The sequence below is a fragment of the Lissotriton vulgaris genome, chromosome 5, assembly GCF_964263255.1.
Source record: "Lissotriton vulgaris chromosome 5, aLisVul1.2, whole genome shotgun sequence".
Lineage (NCBI taxonomy): Eukaryota > Metazoa > Chordata > Amphibia > Caudata > Salamandridae > Lissotriton > Lissotriton vulgaris.
The window spans coordinates 1,268,410,269-1,268,434,591 of record NC_141693.1 but is presented as its reverse complement, the minus strand read 5'-3'; the positions used below and the strand labels follow the sequence as shown (position 1 = coordinate 1,268,434,591).

General features: G+C 47.9%; 1 protein-coding gene and 1 pseudogene across 1 annotated transcript in view; both read right to left on the bottom strand.

The window, feature by feature from the left end:
* TIMM17A (translocase of inner mitochondrial membrane 17A) overlaps positions 1-16,898 on the bottom strand; it is a 96,420-nt gene extending 79,522 nt beyond the window's left edge. Inside the window, exons 1-2 of the mRNA XM_086923113.1 lie at positions 16,768-16,898; positions 5,807-5,906 (exon numbers count right to left, since the gene is read on the bottom strand). Of these exons, the coding sequence (XP_086779239.1) occupies positions 5,807-5,906; positions 16,768-16,793 (126 nt within the window). The 5' untranslated portion in view covers positions 16,794-16,898. The remainder of the gene's footprint in view (positions 1-5,806; positions 5,907-16,767) is intronic.
* LOC147712437 (serine/arginine-rich splicing factor 2 pseudogene) lies at positions 11,191-11,814 on the bottom strand (annotated as a pseudogene).
* Positions 16,899-24,323: the final 7,425 nt, after the last annotated feature.

Here is a 24,323-nt window from a genome sequence, read left to right as displayed (position 1 = left end):
CTGGTCGTCTCGAATGCCCGGAAGAGGGCCAATTCTCAGACTACGGGTGATGCTCCTCCCCCAGACAAAGAATCCAAGGTCTTTGAGGCTTCAGGGAAGAGGGTAGCAGGGCAGGCAGCTAACATATGGCGCATCTCAAACACACAAGCGCTCCTGGCGCGTTATGACAGGGCGCACTACCATACCCTAGAGACCCTTTTGCAACACCTGCCTGTTCAATATAAGGAAGGGGCTGAGATGCTAATCCAGGAGGGGAAGCTGATCTCCAACGCTTCCATAAAGTGCGCTCTGGACGCAGCTGACACCGCTGCGCGCGCCATTAACACCAGTGTTATGCTTCGGAGACATGCCTGGCTAAGAATCTCTGGTTTCAAGCCGGACATCCAGACCACCATCTTGAACCAAACAGTCAACCCAGATCACCTGTTTGGCCCGGAGGTTGACACCACCCTAGAAAAAATGAAAAAGGACACTGACACTGCAAAATCCATGGGTGCCTTGCAGTCCCAGCAGTTTCGGGGTGGGTCCTTTTGTCGCTCCAATACCAGAGGCACCTCAAGGGGTCAGCTTTCGCAGTCCGCGCAGTTTTATAAAGGCAACACCCAGACTACTTATGCCAACAAGAGTCGAGGTGGATACCGCGGCAACAGCGCCAAAGGCAGAGGACGTGGCAACAACAGCTCCAGGTCCTCTACCACCAACAAACAGTGACGCATTGACACTGCCCCCCGACCACACAACACCGGTCGGGGGGAGACTCCAGCAGTTCCTGCCCGTGTGGAAGTCCATCACCACGGACAGGTGGGTCAGAAAACTTATCCAATTTTGTTATTGTCTGGAGTTAACATCCACTCCCCCCAACATACCCCCAAGGCACCGTCCTATGTCGGACGAGCACTTGCACTTATTGAAGCAGGAGGTCCACGTCATGCTGCAAAAAGGGGCAATAGAGCTAGTGTCCATGCAGGAAAGAGGCACAGGAGTTTACTCCCTGTACTTCCTGATTCCAAAGAAGGACGGGTCCCTCAGGGCCATCCTGGATCTCAGGCCCCTCAACTTCTACATCCTGTCGGAGCACTTCCACATGCTAACACTGCAGCAAGTGCTCCTGCTGCTCCGACAGGGGGACTTTCTCGCAACTTTAGACCTAAAGGATGCGTACTTTCACATTCCACTACATCCTTCACACAGGAAATACCTCAGGTTCACCATCCAAAACCAGCACTACCAATTCAGGGTTTTGCCTTTTGGGGTCAACACGGCACCCAGGGTGTTCACAAAGTGCCTGGCCACGGTGGCGGCACATCTGAGACGACGAAACATCCACGTCTACCCCTATCTGGACGACTGGCTCATCCAGGCGACGTCAGCCCAGCAGTGTGCCGTCCACGTGTCCCACACCATTCACCTCCTGCACGATCTGGGATTCTCACTGAATTACCCGAAATCCCACCTCCAGCCCGCCCACATACGGCAGTATCTGGGTGAGACCATAGACACTCTGGCGGCCACAGCACAGCCGAATTCAGTGAGAGTCAGCAGCATTCAATCGCTGATCCAAAAATTCAGACCTCAACACTCGCTTCCAGCAAGAGTGTTCATGCAGTTGATAGGCATGATGGCCTCCTGCATCTCCATTGTCCCGCACGCGAGATTACATATGCGTCCGCTTCAGGAGTGCTTGGCACGTCAGTGGACTCAGGCTCACAACCAGTTGAAAGATCTAGTGTTGGTGAGCGGTCGGGCATACAACTCTCTGCATTGGTGGAATCCACGAAACCTTTGCAAGGGCCGACCGTTCCAGGAGCCTGTGCCACAGATTATCCGGACGACGGACGCTTCTCTCCAGGGATGGGGAGCGCATGTACTCCAATACACTGTGCAGGGACTATGGACGCAACAACAAGGGAAGATGCACATCAATGTTCTGGAACTGATGGCAATCTTCATGGCATTAAAAGCATTCAAGGTACATCTGTGCAACAAGGTCGTGTTGATCCGGACGGACAACATGACGGCAATGTACTACATTCAAAAGCAGGGAGGAACACACTCTCAGCAGCGGTCTCATCTGGCTCAGAGCATGTGGAAGTGGGCCATTCAAAGGAACATCTTCCTCATGGCAGAGCACCTCCCGGGCAAGGACAATCAGATGGCGGACCTGCTCAGCAGGCACAGCCATCAGATGCACGAGTGGGAGATACATCCATCAGTACTCCAGCCGTACTTCCAAAGGTGAGGTCATCCAGAGATAGACCTGTTCGCCACAAGGGAGAACGCAAAATGCCAAAGCTTCGCCACCAGGTTCCCACACCCACAGTCGCAGGGCAATGCGATATGGACGAACTGGTCAGGCAAATTTGCGTACGCTTTTCCCCCAGCACCTCTGATACTGCTGATGGCACGCAAGCTCAGGCAGCAGTCGATGACTCTCATCCTGGTTGCTCCAATGTGGACTCGCCAACCATGGTACACCACGTTTCTTGAACTGTCCGTGGTACCGCATCAGAGGCTACACCTCACACCTAGCCTTCTGACGAGGAGCCATGGCGACATTCAGCACCCAGATCCGCAACAGCTCAACCTGGCGATCTGGCTCCTGAAGTCCTAGAGTTTGGCTTCCTGCACTTACCTGCCGACTGTATGGACATCATTCGGGAGGCAAGGAAGCCCACCACTAGAGCATGCTATGCGGCAAAATGGAAGCGGTTTGTCATTTATTGTGCAGACCACAACATTAACCCGCTGGATGCTTCTAATCAGAACATCATCTGTTACCTTTTCCATCTGTACAAGTGTAATCTGGCCTGTGCTTCCATTTGCATTCATCTGTCTGCAATGGCCGCTTATCTCCAAAATAGGCAGCACCTCTCCCTCTTCAGGGTGCCTGCCATTAAGGCTTTTCTGGAAGGGCTCAAACGAGTCATTCCGCCACGGACTCCACCAGCTCCTGAGTGGAACCTCAATGTGGTCCTTACCAGGCTGATGGGTCCTCCCTTTGAACCACTGCATTCCTGCAAGATTCAGTTCTTGACATGGAAAGTGGCTTTCCTCTTAGCAATTACATCGCTACGGAGGGTTAGTGAATTGCAAGCCCTCACTATCCAAGAGCCATTTATTCAAATTCATTCCAACAGGGTAGTGATTCGCACTAACCCTAAGTTTCTACCCAAGGTTGTGTCTCAGTTTCACATCATCCAAACAATCGAATTACCTGTTTTCTTTCAAAATCCTGAGTCACTGGTGGAGCGAATGCTCCATACCCTTGATGTTAAACGGGCCCTAATGTATTACATCGATAGGACCAAGGATTTTAGGAAGACTAAGCAACTCTTTGTCGCCTTTGCACCGCACCACAAAGGTAACCCTATTTCCAAGGCTGGTATTGCTAGGTGGATCGTTAAATGTATCCAGATCTGCTATCTAAAAGCAAACCGCACTCTTACCATTCCGCCAAGAGCCCACTCCACCAGGAAGTTAGGGGCCTCTATGGCATTCCTTGGAAACATTCCTTTGGAAGACATATGTAGAGCAGCCACATGGTCTACCACACACACATTTACTAAGCATTACTGTGTTGATGTGCACTCCAAACAGCAGGCAGCTGTAGGGCAGGCTGTTCTCAAAACACTTTTTCAAACTGCTGCAGCTGGCACGGGCGGCCACCGCTAATGGAGGGACTGCTACGTATTCTATGCACAGATATGAATTCAGCAGCCCACATGCCTCGAACCGAATATGCTACTTACCAGTATGCATCTGTTCTTGGCATGTAGGGCTGCTGACATTCATATCGCCCGCCCTCCTCCCCGGCGCCTGTAGCAGCTGCAGTATTCACATATACTCATAGCATGGTCATCATTCAATGAGTTTCACTCCATCTTGTCCACAATGGCTAAAAACAATCTGGGGATGGAGTCGATGCCCATGCGCACTGTATTCCAGGGGAGGGGCCACCTATCTCGTGATACTTCGAAGACTCTTCCAGGACAACAATGTGCAATCATCCGGACCCAACACTAGGCGGCGATCTATGCACAGATATGAATGTCAGTAGCCCTACATGCCGAGAACAGATGCATACTGGTAAGTAGCATATTCGTTCTAAGGCAGGCTTAGCTAGTTAGATTGTCCGACTTGCCCGAATAGCGGACCTGTCACTGACCCAACGCACCCAATAGGTGATCGAGAGCAGAGGTGCTGGCAGAGCACTCTTGTCAGAAGATTCGATAACCCAATCGGGGTTCTGGGAAGGAGTTCGATAACCCAATCGGGGTTCGTGAGGGAGAAGATTTGCTAACCCAATCAATGTCTGACTGTTAACTGCAGAGAAGGGTGTGACGCTGGCGTTGCACTTGAGCTGTGGGTGCCGGTCCTGACCTGCGGTGGTCCTGTCCTGATCCAATTTGGTCCGTACTTATCACGATTCTGGTCTGCACCTGTTCTATCCTGTTGGCACCTGCACTTTCGGGGTCCTATCCTTTTTCCCAGCCCGTGGCCAGGGTTGGTCTTCACACCATTCTAGGTAAATTTAAAGTTGAGTGAGATATGTCGTTGTGCTGTTTCCCTCTTCTTACCCTTCCTATGTTTAAATGCTTACAGAACGTTTCATGATACTTTCACATTATCTTGCTTTTATTTTATTCTGATTTGATCAAGCTCTGATTAATCTAGTACGGCCATTGACATTTAAAAAAATTATTTTGATAAAGCGTTTAAAACTTTCCAGAGTCTGTAGTTATTTTAAGAGTGCAAATGTCTATTTACTACCTATTTTCTCGCTAACTCCCTTGATCCCTTAAGACTCTAGGTACCGGTGACAAGGATTGGTAAGTCAAGGTATAGGTCCTAATAGGTTAAAATCAAATCACTGATGTAAGCGTAGGTTTACCTGTTCAGAGTGTGTATGTTTCATGGGCCCAGGTGAGATGGAAAAATCCTGGGCAGGTGAACTCACGCTCTATCACTTTCTCTAGTGAAGCAGTCCAAGGTTACCTCCTCTTCTGCAAATCACAATTCTGGGCAAGACGCTGTTTGTAGAAAGGCTTGAGGACAGCAGCTGGGGGTTAATCATACATTTTACACCACAATTGTATTTTAGTCTGTTTTATTCGTTAGTCTATATTTTGAGTGAAAAAGACAGGCAAAGGAGAGACTGTGACACTTTTTTCCAAGCCTGTGTTGCATTGTCCTGAGCATTGGTAAAATGCCCCTAGCTACTGGAGTCTTGCGGTAGGGCACTAAATTGTGTGTGCATTATTTTAACACATGCAAGATACAAAGAAGCGCAAGACTGGTTAAATTACGGGATCTTTATAGATCTCATCCTCAACTGCTTACACCTGCCTGTTTGTATAAAACTGGCTCATCAGACCAAGCTAAGGTGAGACAGTGAGCAAATTAACTTGCACAGAGGGAGTACTCCCAGTTATTATCCCATGTTTAGATCAAGTCTGCATTGCACTGTGGGAGATGAAGGGACAGCACCAACATCTGCAGTTCAAGAAACTACTGCCATGCATATATGGCTCTGCGACTGTCCCTTTCTTCTCTCTCCTTATTGCACCAGAAGCAGCCCAGAATTGGGGCCTCTGTGGTACATAGCTTCAAAGATATGAAAGGTGGAAAAAGACATTTACAAACTATGTAATCTCAAGGCACTCTGCATTCATTAGACCAAAAGGGTAATTTTTTCAATCAACAAACCTTCTGGCAAAACTCAAACTATACAAAGTAAAGTTTAGATAAATGCATGTTTTCCCCTCAAAATCCAATTACACGCTCCTCCATTTATTTTACAACTCACCACAGGTGCATTGCGAAACCCTTTAACTGCCTGGAAGATTCCACCTCCTATGGTGCCCATGGTAAAGGCCCCACCACAGTCATCCACTATCCTCCATGGACTGCAAGGAAAGTCAAGAGAAAACAGCAGTTAACAGATGATGGAAGTGGACACCCATACACGAGAAAACAGCAATGGCAGCAGTGTATGCCATAGTGTGACACATGAAACAAATCAGCAGAAGAGTATTTTTCAACAATGCACAGCAATTTGGGAAGCATAAAGAGAAAAGCCATGGTAAGTACTGTCACAGCAGGCAGGCTTTTATTTATCTGAAAGAGCTTAGTTTATTGCTAGGATGAAAAAAAACAGTTGATGGACAGAATGCAGAACAATGACATACATTCACCCCAGTACAGAGATCTGGGCCTAGATCCATCGTTTTTTGCTCACCATGCCATTCCAGTTTGAATCCAACCATATGCAAATCAGTCTTGACATTGTGCCCCATGGGAACAGTCCAGCCCGAACTGCCAAGCCAGGTCCTCCCTGGACTGGAAACAAGCAGCCTAGGACCGGTTACGAGCTTTCAGCCCTCATCAGCCAGGATAGCTTGATTGCAGTGGCATGGAGAGCACGGGAATCACATCGGAGCATAGCCATCCCACTCGAGGTGACAAATGCAAAAACAGTTGATGGACAGAATGCAGAACAATGTCATACATTCACCCCAGTACATTAATCTGAGCCTAAATCCATCATACCATCACCGTTTTTTTAGGTCTCGCCTAGCGATGCAGCGCTGCCCACCTTGGCGAGACCTATAGTCGTCGCTTTTGCTAGCGAAGGGAGACAGGAGATGGCACCCCAACAACTTGTTAAAGAAAGCCCCCGGCGTCAGTGTTCTCTCAATTAATTTGGCAGTCCTGCTTCCCTTCGCTCTCCTCCCCTCTGGCCGAATTTTGGTGACGTGTCCAGTCCAGCAGCCAGAGGTAGTGCCATGAATTCATTAACGGTGCAAGGTATTTTTTTACCAAGTTTGTATTTAATGCTTTGGCGGACAGGAAGTTGTGCCCTGTATCAATATGAACTCTCACAAACCTTCTGTCCCTAGGGTCGCTAACTTTCTTGACAAGATGACAGTCGGCCTCATGAGTGCGAGACAGGCAGGGACCTTCAATGGCATAGCAAACATCTTCGCATAAGAAATAAAATGATGAAGATGGAGGAGCCGTCTCAGTAATCCGGAAAAAGATTTTTAAAATGTGTGGAGTAGATGTGGCAGGAGGAACAATAGGTACTTGCCAACTTTGGTGAAGAGCATTTCATGTTGCATTCATTAATCCACAAGTAATTCTCCATCATTTGAGATGCTGTTGTTTAGACTCCCATGATTCCCACATCCTAGTGTTTGGCTTTAATAGTTCTACGCCATCTCCAGTTTACATGCTTAAGAAGTAGCCTGGGTACACAGTCAAGTAAGGTCAGGGTATGATAACCAGCAATATGACTTAGTCAAGTCTTCTGATGTGAGATGCAGTCACTAGGTTTGAATCCTAGCAAGACCATGTCAGCATTTCATCCTTCTCTGATCCAGGAATATGCTACTATAAGACTGAATGAGATGTTTAGGATTAATTTAGAACACTTAAGAGTGGCAAAAGTGTGGAATGTGCACCGTATACACAAAGGTATGATTATTATATCAATTTATCTGTGCCGAAGTAGTTGTGAGTTTACAGGGATTTGTAACAGTGTTTAGCTCCAATGTTGGCTTACCTGTGTGCACCAGGCATTAGGTGCTCAATGCTGCTGTGGCTCAGCTCTTGGCCCTACATGGACCACAATATGGTTATTAGTTTTGTCGAGTGGGTGGTTTTGTTACTTTTCAACAGGGTGTGTACCCACATATGCCTGGATCATGCTATCACCACACCTTCACTATTGAAATCAGGAGCCTCATCTGGTTTCTGCCCTCCCATTTCTGTTCAGCATCATTTTCCATTCCTGCTGCTTGGCGTAGAAAATACCGGTCGACATGTGTGATACCAACTACTTCCCAATCATCAGTGGAGATGCACTGAAAGAGGTGATTTACATCAGAGAATTTCACCTGGTCATGACATGGAGGCAGGAGAACTGGCCGAGCCTTTCTCTCCTCTTGACCAAGCTTGCCATGGCCATGGCTGGTGAACAGAACCAAATTCACATGGAAAGAGGTTAACATCTTAGGCCCTCTCTCAACAAACATGTCACCAGTGACTGACGTCGAGGACCACACAGCAACCACAGGAGGTCATGTGACAGGAGTACTCTAGGGCATTAGCACTATATTAACATGATTTGTAGTGATACACTAGATAAACAAAATTCTCTAAGATTTTAAATTGTTATCAGAACAATCACTTATGTATCAGCATTGATATAATGTAAACCTGGCTGTCCATCAATAGAATTTTGTACCATAGAATGGGGTAGGTAGTAAAATAACTTTGCATAGTTTGCCTAGTATAAATTACATTTTGATGCATTTTTAGACAAGGATCCGTGTAACAGTCTACAACTGGAGTTCCACCAGCCATTGGAGCTGCTGTGTGATCTCTTTGGTACCTTTCGATTTAAGTACATTTCTGAGGCAAGGGATACCTCAGCATTCAGTGGTGAATCTGATGATCCCCAGTGTTAGTTGCACACCGACCTTTCCAACTTTTACTGTGATGTGTTTGTTCCACACAACTATTTACTATTCATATCGTTTTGCTCTTTTGTTTCTTTTGTTTCCTCTCTTACCTTCTCTGAACACTAGTGAACCATCCGATATAGCTAAAGTAAAGTTTAATTCAGTCTTGTGTGCCAGGGTACAAGAAGTATCTGCTCTTCACAAGTGAGTTCTGATATTATAGTTCACTTGCAAAAATAAAAAAAAGTCAACCATTATCAGTAATAATTTACTGCCTATGACTAGGTTTAATCAGCCTCCTGTCTTCTGTACCCAACTGAAAGCAAGGCTTTTCCAAAGCAATCACAATTGGTGTGGCTAGAATTACATTTCCAAATAAAAAATTATAAAATCTAGCCAAATAATGGACTGTCTAATTTGAAGGAATCTCTGCTGCATAACGTGTGTGCCGTTTGTCCCAAAACAACTTTGTTTACATAGTTGTCTCTGACTAAAAATGTCCACTTTGTGCCTCGTGTATACATGAGAAAACAAGCATTTGCAATGCAATAGGTCTCGCATTATTTAAGTTTGAGCTATTAGCATTGTAAATGGCAATTGTTTTTTGCTTTGTGCTATAGTTATTTTTTTACATAAAAAGCTACATATAAAATATGTTTTATTAAAGTTATTTATGCAGTATCTAAATTTTGTTTGCATAAAAGAGTACAATAATATCTTAGTAAAAAAGTCAAATATTTTAATGGTAATTCACCAAATGTTCATTTATGTGTTGGTTTTGAAAATAGCTAAATTAATAGCTTTGTCATTTACAATGCCAATAGTTATAACTTTCGCAAATGTGACACCTATAGCATTTGTAATGCAACATTTGTATTTACGTGACTTAGATGTATTGATATTACAAATAACAATGGCTTTTAATTTTTTTAATACTTAATAAAAGTGATTGTAATTTATAATGGCAATAGCTTAAACTTTTGTAAATAACTTTTGTGAAGATTATGTTCAGTGTATTTTATTGTAACGAAATCCAAGAACAGAAGTGAAATATTAACATCTTTTTGTGACATTTGTAATAAAGCTTGAAACATTGAGAGAACATATTTGTGCTGTGGTGGTGCTGAGTGATGCTGTGGTGGTGCTGAATGGGGCTGGGGTGATGCTGAGTGATGCTGTGGTGGTGCTGAGTGGTGCTATGGTGGTGCTGTGGTGGTGCTGTGGTGGTGCTGAGTGATGCTGAGTGATGCTGTGGTGGTGCTGAGTGGTGCTGTGGTGGTTCTGAGTGATGCTGTGGTGGTTCTGAGTGATAATGTGGTGGTGCTGAGTGACTGTACTCACTGTCACTCTGCACTCACTGTCACTCTGCACGCACTGTCACTCTGCACGCACTGTCACTCTGCACGCACTGTCACTCTGCACGCACTGTCACTCTGCACGCACTGTCACTCTGCACGCACTGTCACTCTGCACGCACTGTCACTCTGCACGCACTCTGCACTCACTGTCACTCTGCATGCACTCTGCACTCACTGTCACTCTGCACGCACTCTGCACTCACTGTCACTCTGCACGCACTCTGCACTCACTGTCACTCTGCACTCACTGTCACTCTGCACTCACTGTCACTCTGCACTCACTGTCACTCTGCACTCACTGTCACTCTGCACTCACTGTCACTCTGCACTCACTGTCACTCTGCACGCACTCTGCACTCACTGTCACTCTGCACTCACTGACACTCTGCGTGCACTGACACTCTGCACGCACTCTGCACTCACTGTCACTCTGCACTCACTGTCACTCTGCACTCACTGTCACTCTGCACTCACTGTCACTCTGCACTCACTGTCACTCTGCACTCACTGTCACTCTGCACTCACTGTCACTCTGCACTCACTGTCACTCTGCACTCACTGTCACTCTGCACTCACTGTCACTCTGCACTCACTCTGCACTCACTGTCACTGCACTCACTCTGCACTCACTGTCACTGCACTCACTCTGCACTCACTGTCACTCTGCACTCACTGTCACTCTGCACTCACCCTGCACTCACTGTCACTCTGCACGCACCCTGCACTCACTGTCACTCTGCACTCACTGTCACTCTGCACTCACTGTCACTCTGCACTCACTGTCACTCTGCACTCACTGTCACTCTGCACTCACTGTCACTCTGCACGCACTCTGCACTCACTGTCACTCTGCACTCACTGTCACTCTGCACTCACTGTCACTCTGCACTCACTGTCACTCTGCATTCACTCTGCACTCACTGTCACTCCGCACTCACTGTCACTCCGCACTCACTGTCACTCCGCACTCACTGTCACTCCGCACTCACTGTCACTCTGCACTCACTCTGCACTCACTGTCACTCTGCACGCACTCTGCACTCACTGTCACTCTGCACGCACTCTGCACTTACTGTCACTCTGCACGCACTCTGCACTCACTGTCACTCTGCACTCACAGAAGGGGACAAACGCAAACCAACAATCGCAAAAGTAGAAACTCTTCAGCAACACAAACCTCCCCAATACCCTCCTCAGGAAATAGAACGCTACTTAACATTTTGATGACCTGATCATTCTTACAGAGTGCAAGTATACTTTTCTCTCACAATTACACTGTGATTACTATTCAACTGAATGATACTACTTTTATCAACCTCACAAGGGGGAATGGTTGAATCGGCTATGCTGAGATTCATACCAGTGGCCTACGTGCATCTTCGGACGGAGCGGGACTTCGATGTGGAACGAGACCTTGATCGTGTGCGGGATCTTGACTTGGATCGGCTGTAGCGGCTCCTGCTGCGGGATCTGGAGCGACTCCGACTGCGGGACCTCGACCGACGACGCCTCCTGGGACTGCGACTCCGGCGTCCATAACTTCCTCCACTGCCTCCATATCTTCGGGGTGGTGGTCCCCTGCGGCTATGGTGTGAGTCTGGTGGCCTTCCATAACGAGCCATCTGCACCCGAAGTTCGCGCCCATCCAGTACGGCTCCGTCCATGGCGTCCATCGCATCCTCGGCATCACGTTTGTCATGGAATCTTACGAAGGCAAAACCGCGGCTCTCCTTCGTGTATCGGTCGCGGGGGATATAGGCGTCGCCTACTCGTCCATACTTCTCGAAAACTCTTCGAAGTGTTTCGGGCGACGTCCTGTAGGTAAGTTTGTCCACCTTCAAGGACGTCATGCCTTCTACGTCAGGCGGCGGCCTGCCGTAACTCATCTCCGGGGAACCCGTGAGAGGCGTCGGGCGGAACCTTAACTATTCAGAAGGTGAAAGTCAGCAGGCGTGGGCGCCTACACTGACAAGAGCTTTGGCCAAAGTTAGTTAAAATAAAAAAATAACCTGAATAAAGTAATTGAGAACTGAAAACTGTTGCATTACCTTTGCAGACAGTTACATGTGGAGACTGCGTTATAACACCCAGTTCAGCAGTAGAATTCTCCTGCAACCAGGAAGTCAGGCAGGCCGGGGGCGGTACTGCGGGACACCTCTGTGACGTCATTCCCGGGCCGCGCTCTGATTGGCTGCTGGCCCAGGACCTGACGTGCAACCAGGAAGAGGAGCCGGCAGCAGGAAGTGGCGTGAGCATTGCGGCCGCGGGGCTCCCGTGACCAGGAAGGAGCCCTGGATACTGTTTCCCTTAAAGTCCCGGTCCCGAGATGGGGGACCGGGTGAAGACCCGCGGGGCGAAGCGGGCGCACTGAGGAGGCGGGGCTCCCATGTGGAGAGAGAGCCCCGCCGAGCGCTACCACCGCCCGGCCACAGAGAAGCCTTCTGTCCAGCAGCGGGCCCCCGTGATGTGGGGAGAGCCTGCAGCTGCAGAGGAAGGGAAAGAGCCTGGAGAACCGGGGAGCGCCCGCCAGACACCGGTGAGTGGAGCCGGGAGGAGAGGGGCTGGTGTGTGTGGAGGGGTCTCTGTGTATGCGTGTAGGTGCGGCGGCGGCGACGGGGTGTGTGCCTGTGTATGCGTGTGTATGTGCGCATGCGTGAGTGCTGTGTATGCGTGTGGCTGTGATGTGCGCATGCGTGAATGTTGGTGCGCGTGCAAGCAGCTGAATCCAGCCGGGGAGAAGCGCGTGACAGTTTCTTGTCCGTCATTCCCCCGTGTCAGCTCGCTATAGTTCTCCACCTGGACCGCATCCTTCGGATGCGTGTTCCCAGGCTCGACCTAAAAAGTGTATTTAAACAGCAACAAAAAGTCTTCTCGCTTTTTAATCCTTATGTCATATCGGCATCGATATGTATGTAAATCTCACTGGACTGACATAAATACACTTATTCTCACTATTTTTAAAAGCACATCAGTTTTTACCTCTCCTCTTATGTACAGTCTCATAGCCTTCCTGCCTCGGTGTAATTTTGGCCCTCAGTATAGCACCGAATCTGCTCTGCTGGAGGCGGAGGAAGAATTTGAATGGACTCTGGACAGGGGGGAATCGCAGCAGTGATCTCGCTAGAATTCCTTAACAGGCTTGTTAACCGCATCGCTGCTGCGGCGATTTTTGCGCTGTGCGGCTTTTTTAAAATAACCGCATTACATGACGAGCTCAGCTCGTCATCAGCACACGCCACCCGTGGGTGATGACGAGCAGTGCTCGTCATCAGCATTGAAAGGGTTAATCCCTCTTTAGTACCGCCTTGTCTTCATTTGTAACCTTCCATGAGGACTGTCCCTGTTACTTCAGCTGTTACACGGTATGTCTTATTTAGTCTGTAAGCACTATTTTCTTCAATGCATTTTTCCTACTACAGGCACGACATACTTCCCTGCAACTTTCAGCGTGCCTTGCATGCTTTCACTTTCCAAGCAGCCCGCGACAATGGTGGCCGCTGTCTCGTATTTACAAGAGTTTGAGCTTTTGGCATTGTAAATGGCAATGCCTTTTATTTATAGGTTAATTATCAAAACAGATAAATAAAAGGCATTGGCATTTACAATGCCAATAGCTTAAACTCTCTCATATGCGAGACCTATTGCATTGCAAATGCTTGTGCTCCCCATGCCATTTCAGTTTGAACCCAGCCATATGCAAATCAGTCTTGACCGTGTGCCCCAAGGGAACAGTCTATTTCGAACTGCCAAGCCAGGTCCTCCCTGGGACTGGAGTGGAAACAAGCATCCTAGGACCGGTTTCGGGCTTTCAGCCCTCAAAAGCCAGGATAGCTTGATTCCAGTGGCACATTGAGCTCAGTGAGCCCAGGGTGCAAGCCCGAACCCGGACCTAGGATGCTTGTTTTCAGTGCAGGGAGGCCCTGGCTTAGCAGTTCGGACATGACTGTTCCAATGGGGCACAGGGTCAAGGCCGATTTGCATATGGCTGGGTTCAAACTGGAATGGCATAGTGAGCAAAAGAATGGTGGATTTACTCCAGATCTCTTGACTGGGGGTGAATGTTTTGATTTGTTCTGCCTTCCGTCCATCAATTGTGTGTCTTTAGGATGAAAAAAACAGTGCAGGCAAGTCCTGCCAAGCCAAGTAGGGTTGTGACTAGCCACTGCGAATCAACAGCTGCTATGCAGGTGGTGGATCGTAAATCCTTTTGACATACATTGTGCAGTTTCCTTCTATAGTAAGCTAAACAGAACACATACACACATTTACAACAGAAACACCATATAAACCACAAGATCAGAAAATAAACATTAATTTGCAAAGTCAATAGCTTTGCCGTTAATCTGCCAATGCATTCAAGCACAAAAGTCTTTTAGAAGCGATGCAGGCACAAACGGTATTTATAACATAAAAGCCTGTCTCGCTGACAATGTTGCAAAAGAGTCAGTATATAATGCACATAGGAGGTAAAGAATTCATGTGACAAACAGTATGATGATGTAGTGTACTTTTCAGATAGGTCTCGCATTTGCAGTAGTTGGAGCTATTGGCATTGTAAATGACAATGCCTTGTATTCTTTTGTTTTGAAAACCTACAAGCCATGCATAAACATGCACTTTGTACGTATAGTCCTTGCTTACGAGAAGCAAGGCTGTCAGTAAAAGAGACTGCCAGCTTTGCTTCTCATAAGCAAGGACTACAATAATAAAGTGCTTGTTTACGCACAGCTTGCACATTTTCAAACACTTTTAATAAAAGGCATTGCCATTTACAATGCCAATAGCTCAAACTCTCGCAAATGCAAGACCTACTTCATTGCAAATGCTTGTTTTAATGAACTGTGCAACTACAGATTTGACTCTAGTGAGTCCCCGTCTGTGCCGGCGCAGAGTACTGTGAGCCACAGCATCCCAATGCTAGCCGTGCCAGGGGAAGGCCAGATTCCGACAGAGACGGGTATCCCTGAGATAACATAGAAGGAACAGTTCCACAGTGTCAGGAAGCCACCCGATCCCTGTGAGCCACAGATTTCTCAAGTCACCAGAGCCTGTGGCCGGGCAGAGAAAAGCAGTGAGCCATGGTGGCACAGAGCTACCTTAGACTGTGGCAGGGCATCCTTTTAAGATGAAGTTTCGTGCAGCTCTGTCTTAAATACACCAAAATGATTACAAAACACCACATTTTTTTTTCCCCAAGGACTTGTGAGTCTAATAGGCACCAGAGAGGCACCAGTGCCACCGCATTCAAACTTATGAACATTTGCATAGCTCCCACGCGGTTGTCTCTTGAGAGGCGCTGTATGCACTAGCTGTAGTGCAGTGTGAGGGCAGAAGCAGTCCAGACCCCTCTGCGGAGGATGCCCCCTGACCAGCTGTGCGGGGCTAGCAAAATGCGGGTGGGATATTAAGCCGGCCTTTGATTAGTTATAACAGTTATATGGGAATCCTAGCATATGACATGATAATCCACATTTGTAAAGTGGCACAATCACCTGTAAGGGTCTCTAGGCGCTGGGGGGCGTCGGGAAGATTAAGCAAGCTATTGCCCAGAGTCATGATGGTAATTTGGAAACGTTACTATTGTGCCAAGCCCCTCCAGAGATCAGCCCCAGCCCGCTTTGAGAAGGTTGCAAAAGTCCCTCTGAAGCCCCCTCGAAGGGATTCCTCAGATCTTGCGGTTGTCAAAGTGCACATGAATATGAAAGGCGCTGCTTCTGAGCGCTCCATAAAATCATAGCTTCCCGCCCCCTCCTCCGGGAGAGCCCTGTGTTCATTTCCAATCAAAAACACAGGATAAACAGCAGATTCACCACTTAAACTGTGTGCTCTTGAGCAAATATTTCATTTCACCAATACGTGTCTTAATTATCGTCTATAAAAATACTTTTAAATATGCACGTACAGAATACCTGTTGTACAAAAATAGTTTGTGCTTTAATAGACTATAATGTTGTACTATAATAATAGTCCTGTAGTGTTTACATGACAATTGTCTTGACTTTTAGTGCCCTAATCGTTTATGTTTAAAAACTATTTCTTTTAGTAAGTACTTCTCAGTGCAGTGTTATGTAACATAATAATGTGAAAGCTACACGTTATAGAAACATAATTTGGAATTCTGGACCAACTTTATCAAATTGTATATGATGTGTAAGGCATGATTAACATTGCAAGCATTTTCAGGGCTCGGCTCGTGCACAGGCTCTAAGACCCGAGCCAGACCCTTGGCTCGACTACCTCTACAGGCAACTGATCTGAGCACGTCTAGCAAACGTATCATTTGGTGTTTATTAATTGCCCTACTAAAGGGTGAAATATATGTTGAACAAAAACACTGGTTTGATATTTTTTTAAATTATCCTTTCAATAAAAGGTACAATGTAGACATTTTTCTAAGGAAACACAACACTTGACCACAAACAGTCTCATGTATTTCCACTCAGGTCTCTGCCCCCACCCCGCCCCTTCTTTCTTTACAGACAGACATTCGACTATTCCCAGGACCCTCACCCAAGATCGGTACGACCCAAATAATGTATTTAGCCCAACTCCGAGTGTTTTAGAAGCACTGTGGGTCTTGCAGCTTCATGGCGAACCACAAGAAAAACACCAATCGTACAATTCTGACATGATCATGTTTATTCTACAGCGTAAACGTGAAAATAACCTGGTTTAAGAAGCTAAACTATTCGCTATGACTGCACCGGCGCCACCCTCCGGGATAACGAAAAGATTGGGCAGTGACAAGGTCACCCCAGCCTCGTCAATTCATTACTAGTATATACAGGCGCTGGGTTTCTGGTTCTCATAGACAGGAAGCATGAGTCGCGCATATGACATTACGCTGTAGAGAAAGAACGTCCTTGCTCGAACACTAACAGACCTTATGCGTCGCGCCCTCTGTTAAAATGCCCTTTGAAAATTAGCAATTCTGTATCACCTACCAGGGTTCACGTGCGTATTCCTCCATCTTGCAACGACCAGGACAGGTGACGTAAAGAAAAGAAACTGAGTAAAGGGAGGAGTCGGTGGCAGGGGCGGAGCATGGTTGATTCTACACTAGAACGGACACCGCTACAAGGCGGAGGGAGCACGTGTTCATGTTCTTTTGTGATTGGCTACTATCTAAATCAAGGCGGGATTATTAGCAAGGCTGCTATCATAAAAGCTCGAACGGGAGGAAGGACTGATGATTAATAGTTTAATGGGTGTTGAGTGCAGTGGTTGTATGTATGCTGCGGTAGAGAAGCGGTCGCATTTTTAAGTAAAAATTGTATGTGCGAGACACACAACCTTGCTATTAAGTTGCCCGGTGGAATGCCAGCTCGTGCGTTGAACTCTAGGAATCTGAACTTAGACGTCACGCTAAACATTGATCATTGCTAAGCAATTTCAGTCTAACGGAGGTTAACGAAAACACATGTATCATTTGTTTCGTGTCACCGTCAGGCTAAATAACGATAACACATTTTTAAATTTAGCAGTAGCAGTCAAAAACAAATAATTGTCAAAGAAAGTATTTTAGAACTTCGTGGCTAGGTCAAACATACAGGATCGTATTCGCTCGGTTATAAGCAATGTAAAGGACTTCTGAGGTCTGGCTCCACGGATAATTTGTTGCCAGTATCATAGGCCAGGGGCGCAACTAGGTCTTAATTTCGGGGGGGGGGGGGGGGGGGCTAACATGGCAGATGAAGGGGCGTGGCTAATGTAAATCAATGGGGCGGAGCTAAAATGGCAGATAATCAGGATCGGTTAATGCTCAGGTCAAGCTGAGAAAAAAAATGTGGTGAATTCTGCATTTGAAACTGGACAACAATTAAAGCACACATTTTTGTTAGTTTGATGCATTGCCCCCCAAAACCCATACTCACCCTGAATCTTAAAATTACCCCTGGCACACCAAAACACATACCCACGCTGAACCCTAAAATTAACCCCCTCACACCCTAAAACCCATACCCGCCCTGAAATCTATAATTACCCCTGGCACCCCAAAACCCATACCCACCCTATCCCTAAAATTATCCCTCCCTGGCACCCCAAAACCCATACCCACCCCACACTCTAAAATTACCCCCTGGCACCCCAAAACCCAATACCACCCTGAACCCTAAAATCACCCCCCTGGAGCCCCAAAACCTATACCCGCCCTGAACCTTAAATTACTCCTGGCACCCCAGAAACCATACCCATGCTGAACCATAAATTCCCCCTTGCCCCCCAAAATCCAAACCCACCCTGAACCTTAAAATTACCCCAGGCACCCCAAAACCCATACCCATGCTGAACCATAAATTCCCATCTGGCATCCCATAACCCATACCCACCATGAACTCTAAAATAGCCCCCTGACATCCCAAACCCACACCTGCCCTAAACCCTAAAATTACCCCTGGCACTATAAAACACATACCCACGCTGAACCCTAAAATTAACCCCATGGCACCTCAAAACCCACACCAACCCTGAACCTTAAAATTACCCCTGGCACCCCAAACCCCATACCCATGCTGAACCTTAAATGCCCCCCCGGCAACCCATAACCCACACCCTCCCTGAACCATAAATTCCCCACTGGCACCCCATAACCCATACCCACCCTGAACCCTAAAATTGCCCCCTGACACCCCAAAACCCACACCTGCCCTGAACCCTAAAATTACCCCTGGCACACCAAAACACATACCCACGCTGAACCCTAAAATGTCCCCTGGCACCCTATAACCCATACCCACCCTGAACCCTAAAGTAGCCCCCTGACATCCCAAAACCCACACCTGCTCTAAACCCTAAAATTACCCCTGGCACTATAAAACACAAACCCATTCTGAACCCTAAAATTAATCCCATGGCACCCCAAAACCCACACCCACCCTGTACCTTCAAATTACCCCTGGCACCCCAAACCGCATACCCATGCTGAACCATAAATTCCCCCCCGGCACCCCATAACCCATACCCACCCTGAATCATAAATTTCCCGCTGGCACCCAATACCCACCCTGAACCCTAAAATTGCCCCCTGACACCCCAAAACCCACACCTGCCCTGAACCCTAAAATTACCCCTGGCACACCAAAACACATACCCACGCTGAACCCGAAAATGTCCCCTGGCACCCCATACCCACCCTGAACCCTAAAATAGCCCCCTGACATCCCAAAACCCACACCTGCCCTAAACCCTAAAATTACCCCTGGCACCCCAAAAACCATACCCATGCTGAACCATAAATTCCCCCCGGCACCCCATAACCCATACCCACCCTGAACCATAAATTCCCCCCTGGCACTCCATAACCCATAACCACCCTGAACCCTAAAATTGCCCCCTGACACCCCAAAACCCACACCTGCCCTGAACCCTAAAATTATCCCTGGCACACCAAAACACATACCCACGCTGAACCCTAAAATCTCCCCTGGCACCCGAAAACCCATACCTACCCTGAACCCTAAAATTGCCCCCTGGAACCTCAAAACCCATACCCGCTCAGAACCCTAAAATTACCCCCTGGCACCCCAATCCGTAACCCACCCGTAACCCACCCTGAACCATAAAATTACTCACTGGCACCATAAAACCCACACCCACCCTGAACTCTAAAATTACCCACTAGCACCCCAAAAAAAATGAACACTACAAACTTACACTACATTTGCATATTTGGAGGGGACTGTCCTCTTTGGCGTTTCTATGTATGTAAGTCAAGAACAACATTCACAGTAACCTAGATATGCAGGCAGTAGGTAATGCTGTGCTGAAAAATGCATTAAAGTTACTGGAACTTACACAAAAAACTGCTGCCTGCTCTTCTGATACTATACTGTGGAGTATGGCTGATCAGCAGCACTGTGTCCTGGCATCCAGCCCCTCCCGAAGGTCTCACTGTGTAGATCAATGTGGGTCAAATGCACAGACAGCAGGGGGAAAGGGAAGGCCAGTGCAGGTGAAGCTTTTCCTTTGTAAATTAATTCCTGCTGGTGTCATAGGGTTTGCTGTCTGTTCACTTGTATGGAATACACATCTATACAAGTGCACAGACAGCACACCCCGGGCTAAGATGCCAGCAAATTCCTTTACAAAGGAAAAGCATCACCTTAACTGACCATGCCTTCCCCCTGCTGTGCACATCTTCACACCCCATGCTCACAACCCATCAAGTGCTTAGGTGAAATCCCTGCCTTCAGGCAAGGATTTCGCCTCTGCGCCACCCTAAAGGAAAACAAGAGGTGGGGGCAGGGGGGGTTCACTCGCTGAAACTGTTCAGAGGCTGGCTGTGGCTCGGGCTGCTGCCTCTCAGAAAGCATTTAAAAAATCACATTCTCCGATCGGATGCGCAGCCTTCTTGCACCATTTCAGTGCGTGTAATCTTAGCCCGGGCAGAGGAGGCGACGGGGGGGGGGGGGCTGAAGCCCGGTGAGCCCAATGGGTGTTGCGCGCCTGTCATAGGCTCAGGTTAAGTAAGACCTTTGCTTTCAAAGCACAGGGCTCAATGTTTGAGGTCAGCTTTTCACATGCCCCTTAGAAAAGTTCTCCAAAGAAGTAGGTGGTAAAGACAAGTGATTAACTCGTACTCTTTGTGTTTGACGAGCACAGTTGTTGATTCAAACAGCAATACAATTCAAAATTTGCAAACATTCGTGACAAGAATTTTCAATTCTATTAAGGACTAGGAGGCGAGGATTATGCTAGTCTCATTTCTTTATTGAAATGCCCAGCAGCCAAGTAAAAAACCACATTACCCAGAAACACTTGGGTGATAACCATAGAGTCTTGTAGTATAAATAAGCGTGTAGACAATCCCACTTCCTCTTTCTTCGGTGAGGAGAATCCAGGAAACAGCAAACAGTTCAAAACAGTCAATGCAACAGCAAAGTTCAGTCCATGGAAGATGACGGAAGGTGCATAACCCAAACAGCCGAAGGCAGAAAACAGGAACTATCTTCAGAGAAGAAAACCGGCACTCCTACGTCGAACCGGAGACACATCACTTGGGATCAGAGCCTGAAAAGAGACACAAAGCCGTAATACACATCCAGTAGAAACAGGAACATGTCGAAATAAGGGTGGGAAAGAAGACAAAGCAATAGATACTGTTGTAACAGAATAATGCATAAACAATTGTCAGTTTTCACAAAGTACAATCCATGGGTGGGATAATCCTCGCCTCCTAGTCCTTAATAGAATTGAAAATTCTTGGCACGAATGTTTGCAAATTTTGAATTCTATTGCAGGACAGGAGGCTCTGATTATGCTTGTTCCAAGCTCATCCAACACCACAGAAGCAACCGTAGGTACAGGTTTAAAGTAAAAAGTCTTAAACACAGAATCTGTCGACCAATCAGCAGCTTTCATAATGTCTCCCAAGGTGACTCCCAATGAAAAGGCCTTAGAGGCCATGGCCCCACGAGCAGAATGAGCACCAAAAACAGAAACATCAATTCCTGCCTCTCCCATAAGCCACCATACCCAGCGAGCCAATGTAGCAGGAGTAACGGGGCGGAAAGGCTTCAGCAATGCAATCAACAACTGACCTTGCATATCAGAATGAAGAAGCAAAGTACTCACCTCATAAGCTTTAAGGCATTGGACCACACAAAGGTTGGGACGAGCCGGAAAAGAAGGGTAAGAGATAATCTCAGTATTAGTTGTAGTGCGCCTGGAAAGGCGAAATGTAACCCCTTCAGGAGTAAAACTCCGTCCAGCAAGATCCAATGCCTGAACATCCGAAATCTGTTTGCAAGAAAGCAAACATAGTAACATGGTAAGCTTGGCCGAAAGTTGTTTGCGTGATAGCAAGGAATTGATCGGCCAGGCTTCCAAAAAACGTAAAACAACCGAAACGTCCCATAAAGCAACATATTTGGGACGCGGAGGAACAGCCATACGAACACCTTTAAGGATTTTGGACACCAGAGGATGCTCCCCCACAGGTTTTCCATCAATAGGAAGATGGCCCGCTGAAATAGCAGAGCGGAAATTGTTGATAGTACGGTACGCCAAACCAGAAGCCGAATACAGGGAAGCTAAAAAATTGACAATTAAAGAGACATCAGCTGATGTCGATCAACTTGCCGTTGAGCACACCAATCACTCCAACGTTTCCAGGAACCTCTGTAACGTTTGTGAGTAGCCGGGGCCCAGGCGTTGCTGAGGAGTCTGGTAGCGTCCGTCGATAGGCCTGACACTGCCCAACGTTCCCCGAGAAGGAGAGAGCCTGACTGAACTAGGGGATGCGGATTCTGAAGCGGATCTAACAGGAGATTCCGCTTCTGAGGCAGAAGAAATGGCAATGCGCAAGCCATTTCCAGGAGAACAGGGAACCACGGTTGAGCCCGCCACAGAGGAGTGATCAGAATCAGCTCCGCCTGGAAACGTGTCACATAGGCCAGAACCCTGGGGATCATCATAAATGGGGGAAACGCATAACATAGGGAGGTCGGCCATGGTTGAAGGAAAGCATCCGTTTCCAGAGCCTCCGGATCCGGCCTCCAACTGAAGAACCGGGGAAGTTGGGCGTTGAGCCGGGACGCAAAGAGGTCGATCTGACAAGGGCCCCAAGTCCGTAGAAGTTGTCGAAACACCCGCGGATGGAGTCTCCAGTCGCTGAAATCCCTCAGGTACCTGGAGTTCCAATCCACCACAACATTGCGACAACCCGGAAGGTATTCCGCAATAACTGTGATCTTGTTGTGCAGACAGTAATGCCAAAACTCCTTGGCGATCTCCGCCAACAACCTCGAACGAGTCCCCCCGAGCTTGTTGATATAACGGACTGCCGATACATTGTCCATCCGGAGAAGTATACAGCAGCGGGACTGAAGCGGAGACAGACATTTGATCGCGAACGATCCCGCCAGTAACTCCAAACAATTGATGTGGAGAGAAAGTTCCTGGGGGGACCACCGTCCCCCCGTCGTGACCGAGCCGCAGCGGGCTCCCCAGCCCCACTGACTGGCATCCGACTCGATCACAATCTCCGGAGAAGATCCGAAGAGGGCTCTGCCATTCCAGGCCTCCATGTGATTCAACCACCACGTCATTTCCGACTTCGCCTCTTCCGACAGAGGAATGTGGTCGGAATAGCGAAGGCCCCTCTGAAGAGGTTGAATCTTCAGGCGCTGCAACGCTCGGTAATGCAGTGGAGCCGGAAATATTGCTTGCAGAGAAGACGCTAGAAGACCGACAACTCGTGCTAATGATCTCAATGACACTGTCGGACTCGAGACAACGGACTTCAATTCCCGCTTGATGTATCGAATCTTCTGACGAGGTAGCAGAAGTTGACAAGAGAGGGAATTGATTTGGAACCCCAAGAAATCTATCACCTGAGTAGGATGAAGTACAGATTTGGGAACGTTCACTAAAAATCCCAGAGACTGGAGAAGGTCGACGGTCCACGTCAGATGAGTCATAAGCTTGACTGGACAGTCCGCCAGCAGGAGGATGTCGTCCAAATAGATGATCAAGCGAATTCCTTGACTGCGGAGAGACTCCACAACCGGACGCAACAGTTTCGTGAAGCACCACGGTGCTGACGAAAGGCCGAAGGGTAGAACCTGATATTGATACCAAATCCCCTGCCACTGGAACTGAAGAAAGCGGCAATGGGGCGGAAAAATCGGAACAGAGAGGTATGCATCCTTGAGGTCCAGACGGACCATCCAATCTCGTTCCCTCAGGAGATCCCTCAATAGATGGATGCCCTCCATCTTGAAGTGGCGGTAAACCACTCCCGCATTGAACTCCTTCAGATTGAGGACCAACCTCGATCCCCCTCCCTTCTTTTCCACCAGGAAGATTGAGCTGGCAAAGCCCCGAGGATGGCGCACTGTCGGCACAATCGCCCCTTTCTGCTCCAGAGATTTGAGTTCCTCTGTGATGAACTCTTGACTTTGCTTTGAGAAATGGAGAGGAAAGGGAGGATGGGACTGACAAACAGGCTGATAAAACTCTAGTTTGAAGCCCTGAACTGTCTCCAGCACCCATGCATCGCTGGAGATTGATCGCCAGTTCTCTAGGAAAAGGCGAATCCTGCCCCCCAGAACAACACTGCATGCAGGAAGAATTCTCACCTGAAGTGGCGGAATCGTGATAGCCGCCGGAGGAGCCACCAGCTCGTCCTTTTTTAAACTGGCCACAGCCTTTTCTTGAGGGATAGAGTTTGAGCGCTGGGTATATCCTGAATCCTGCTGGCCTCCTCGCTGGGACTGGTACCCCTTCTCGGAGGGCTGTTGTTGACCACGGCCGGAGAAACGTCCCCTACTTTTTCCGGCCCTGTTGAAAACCGGACGAAAGGTCCGGCGCAGAGATGCCTGTGCCTTATCCAGGCCACTGAAGGTATTTACGAAGTTGGTCAGTTCTTTTAAAAATGGATGTCCGAAAAGCAGACCCTGAGCCGCAGGGCCCGACTCTGAAGTCGCCAATTCTGCCAGCTTAGGGTCTAATTTAAGTAAGATGGAACGGCGCCCCTCGCTAGAGAGCGTACAGTTGG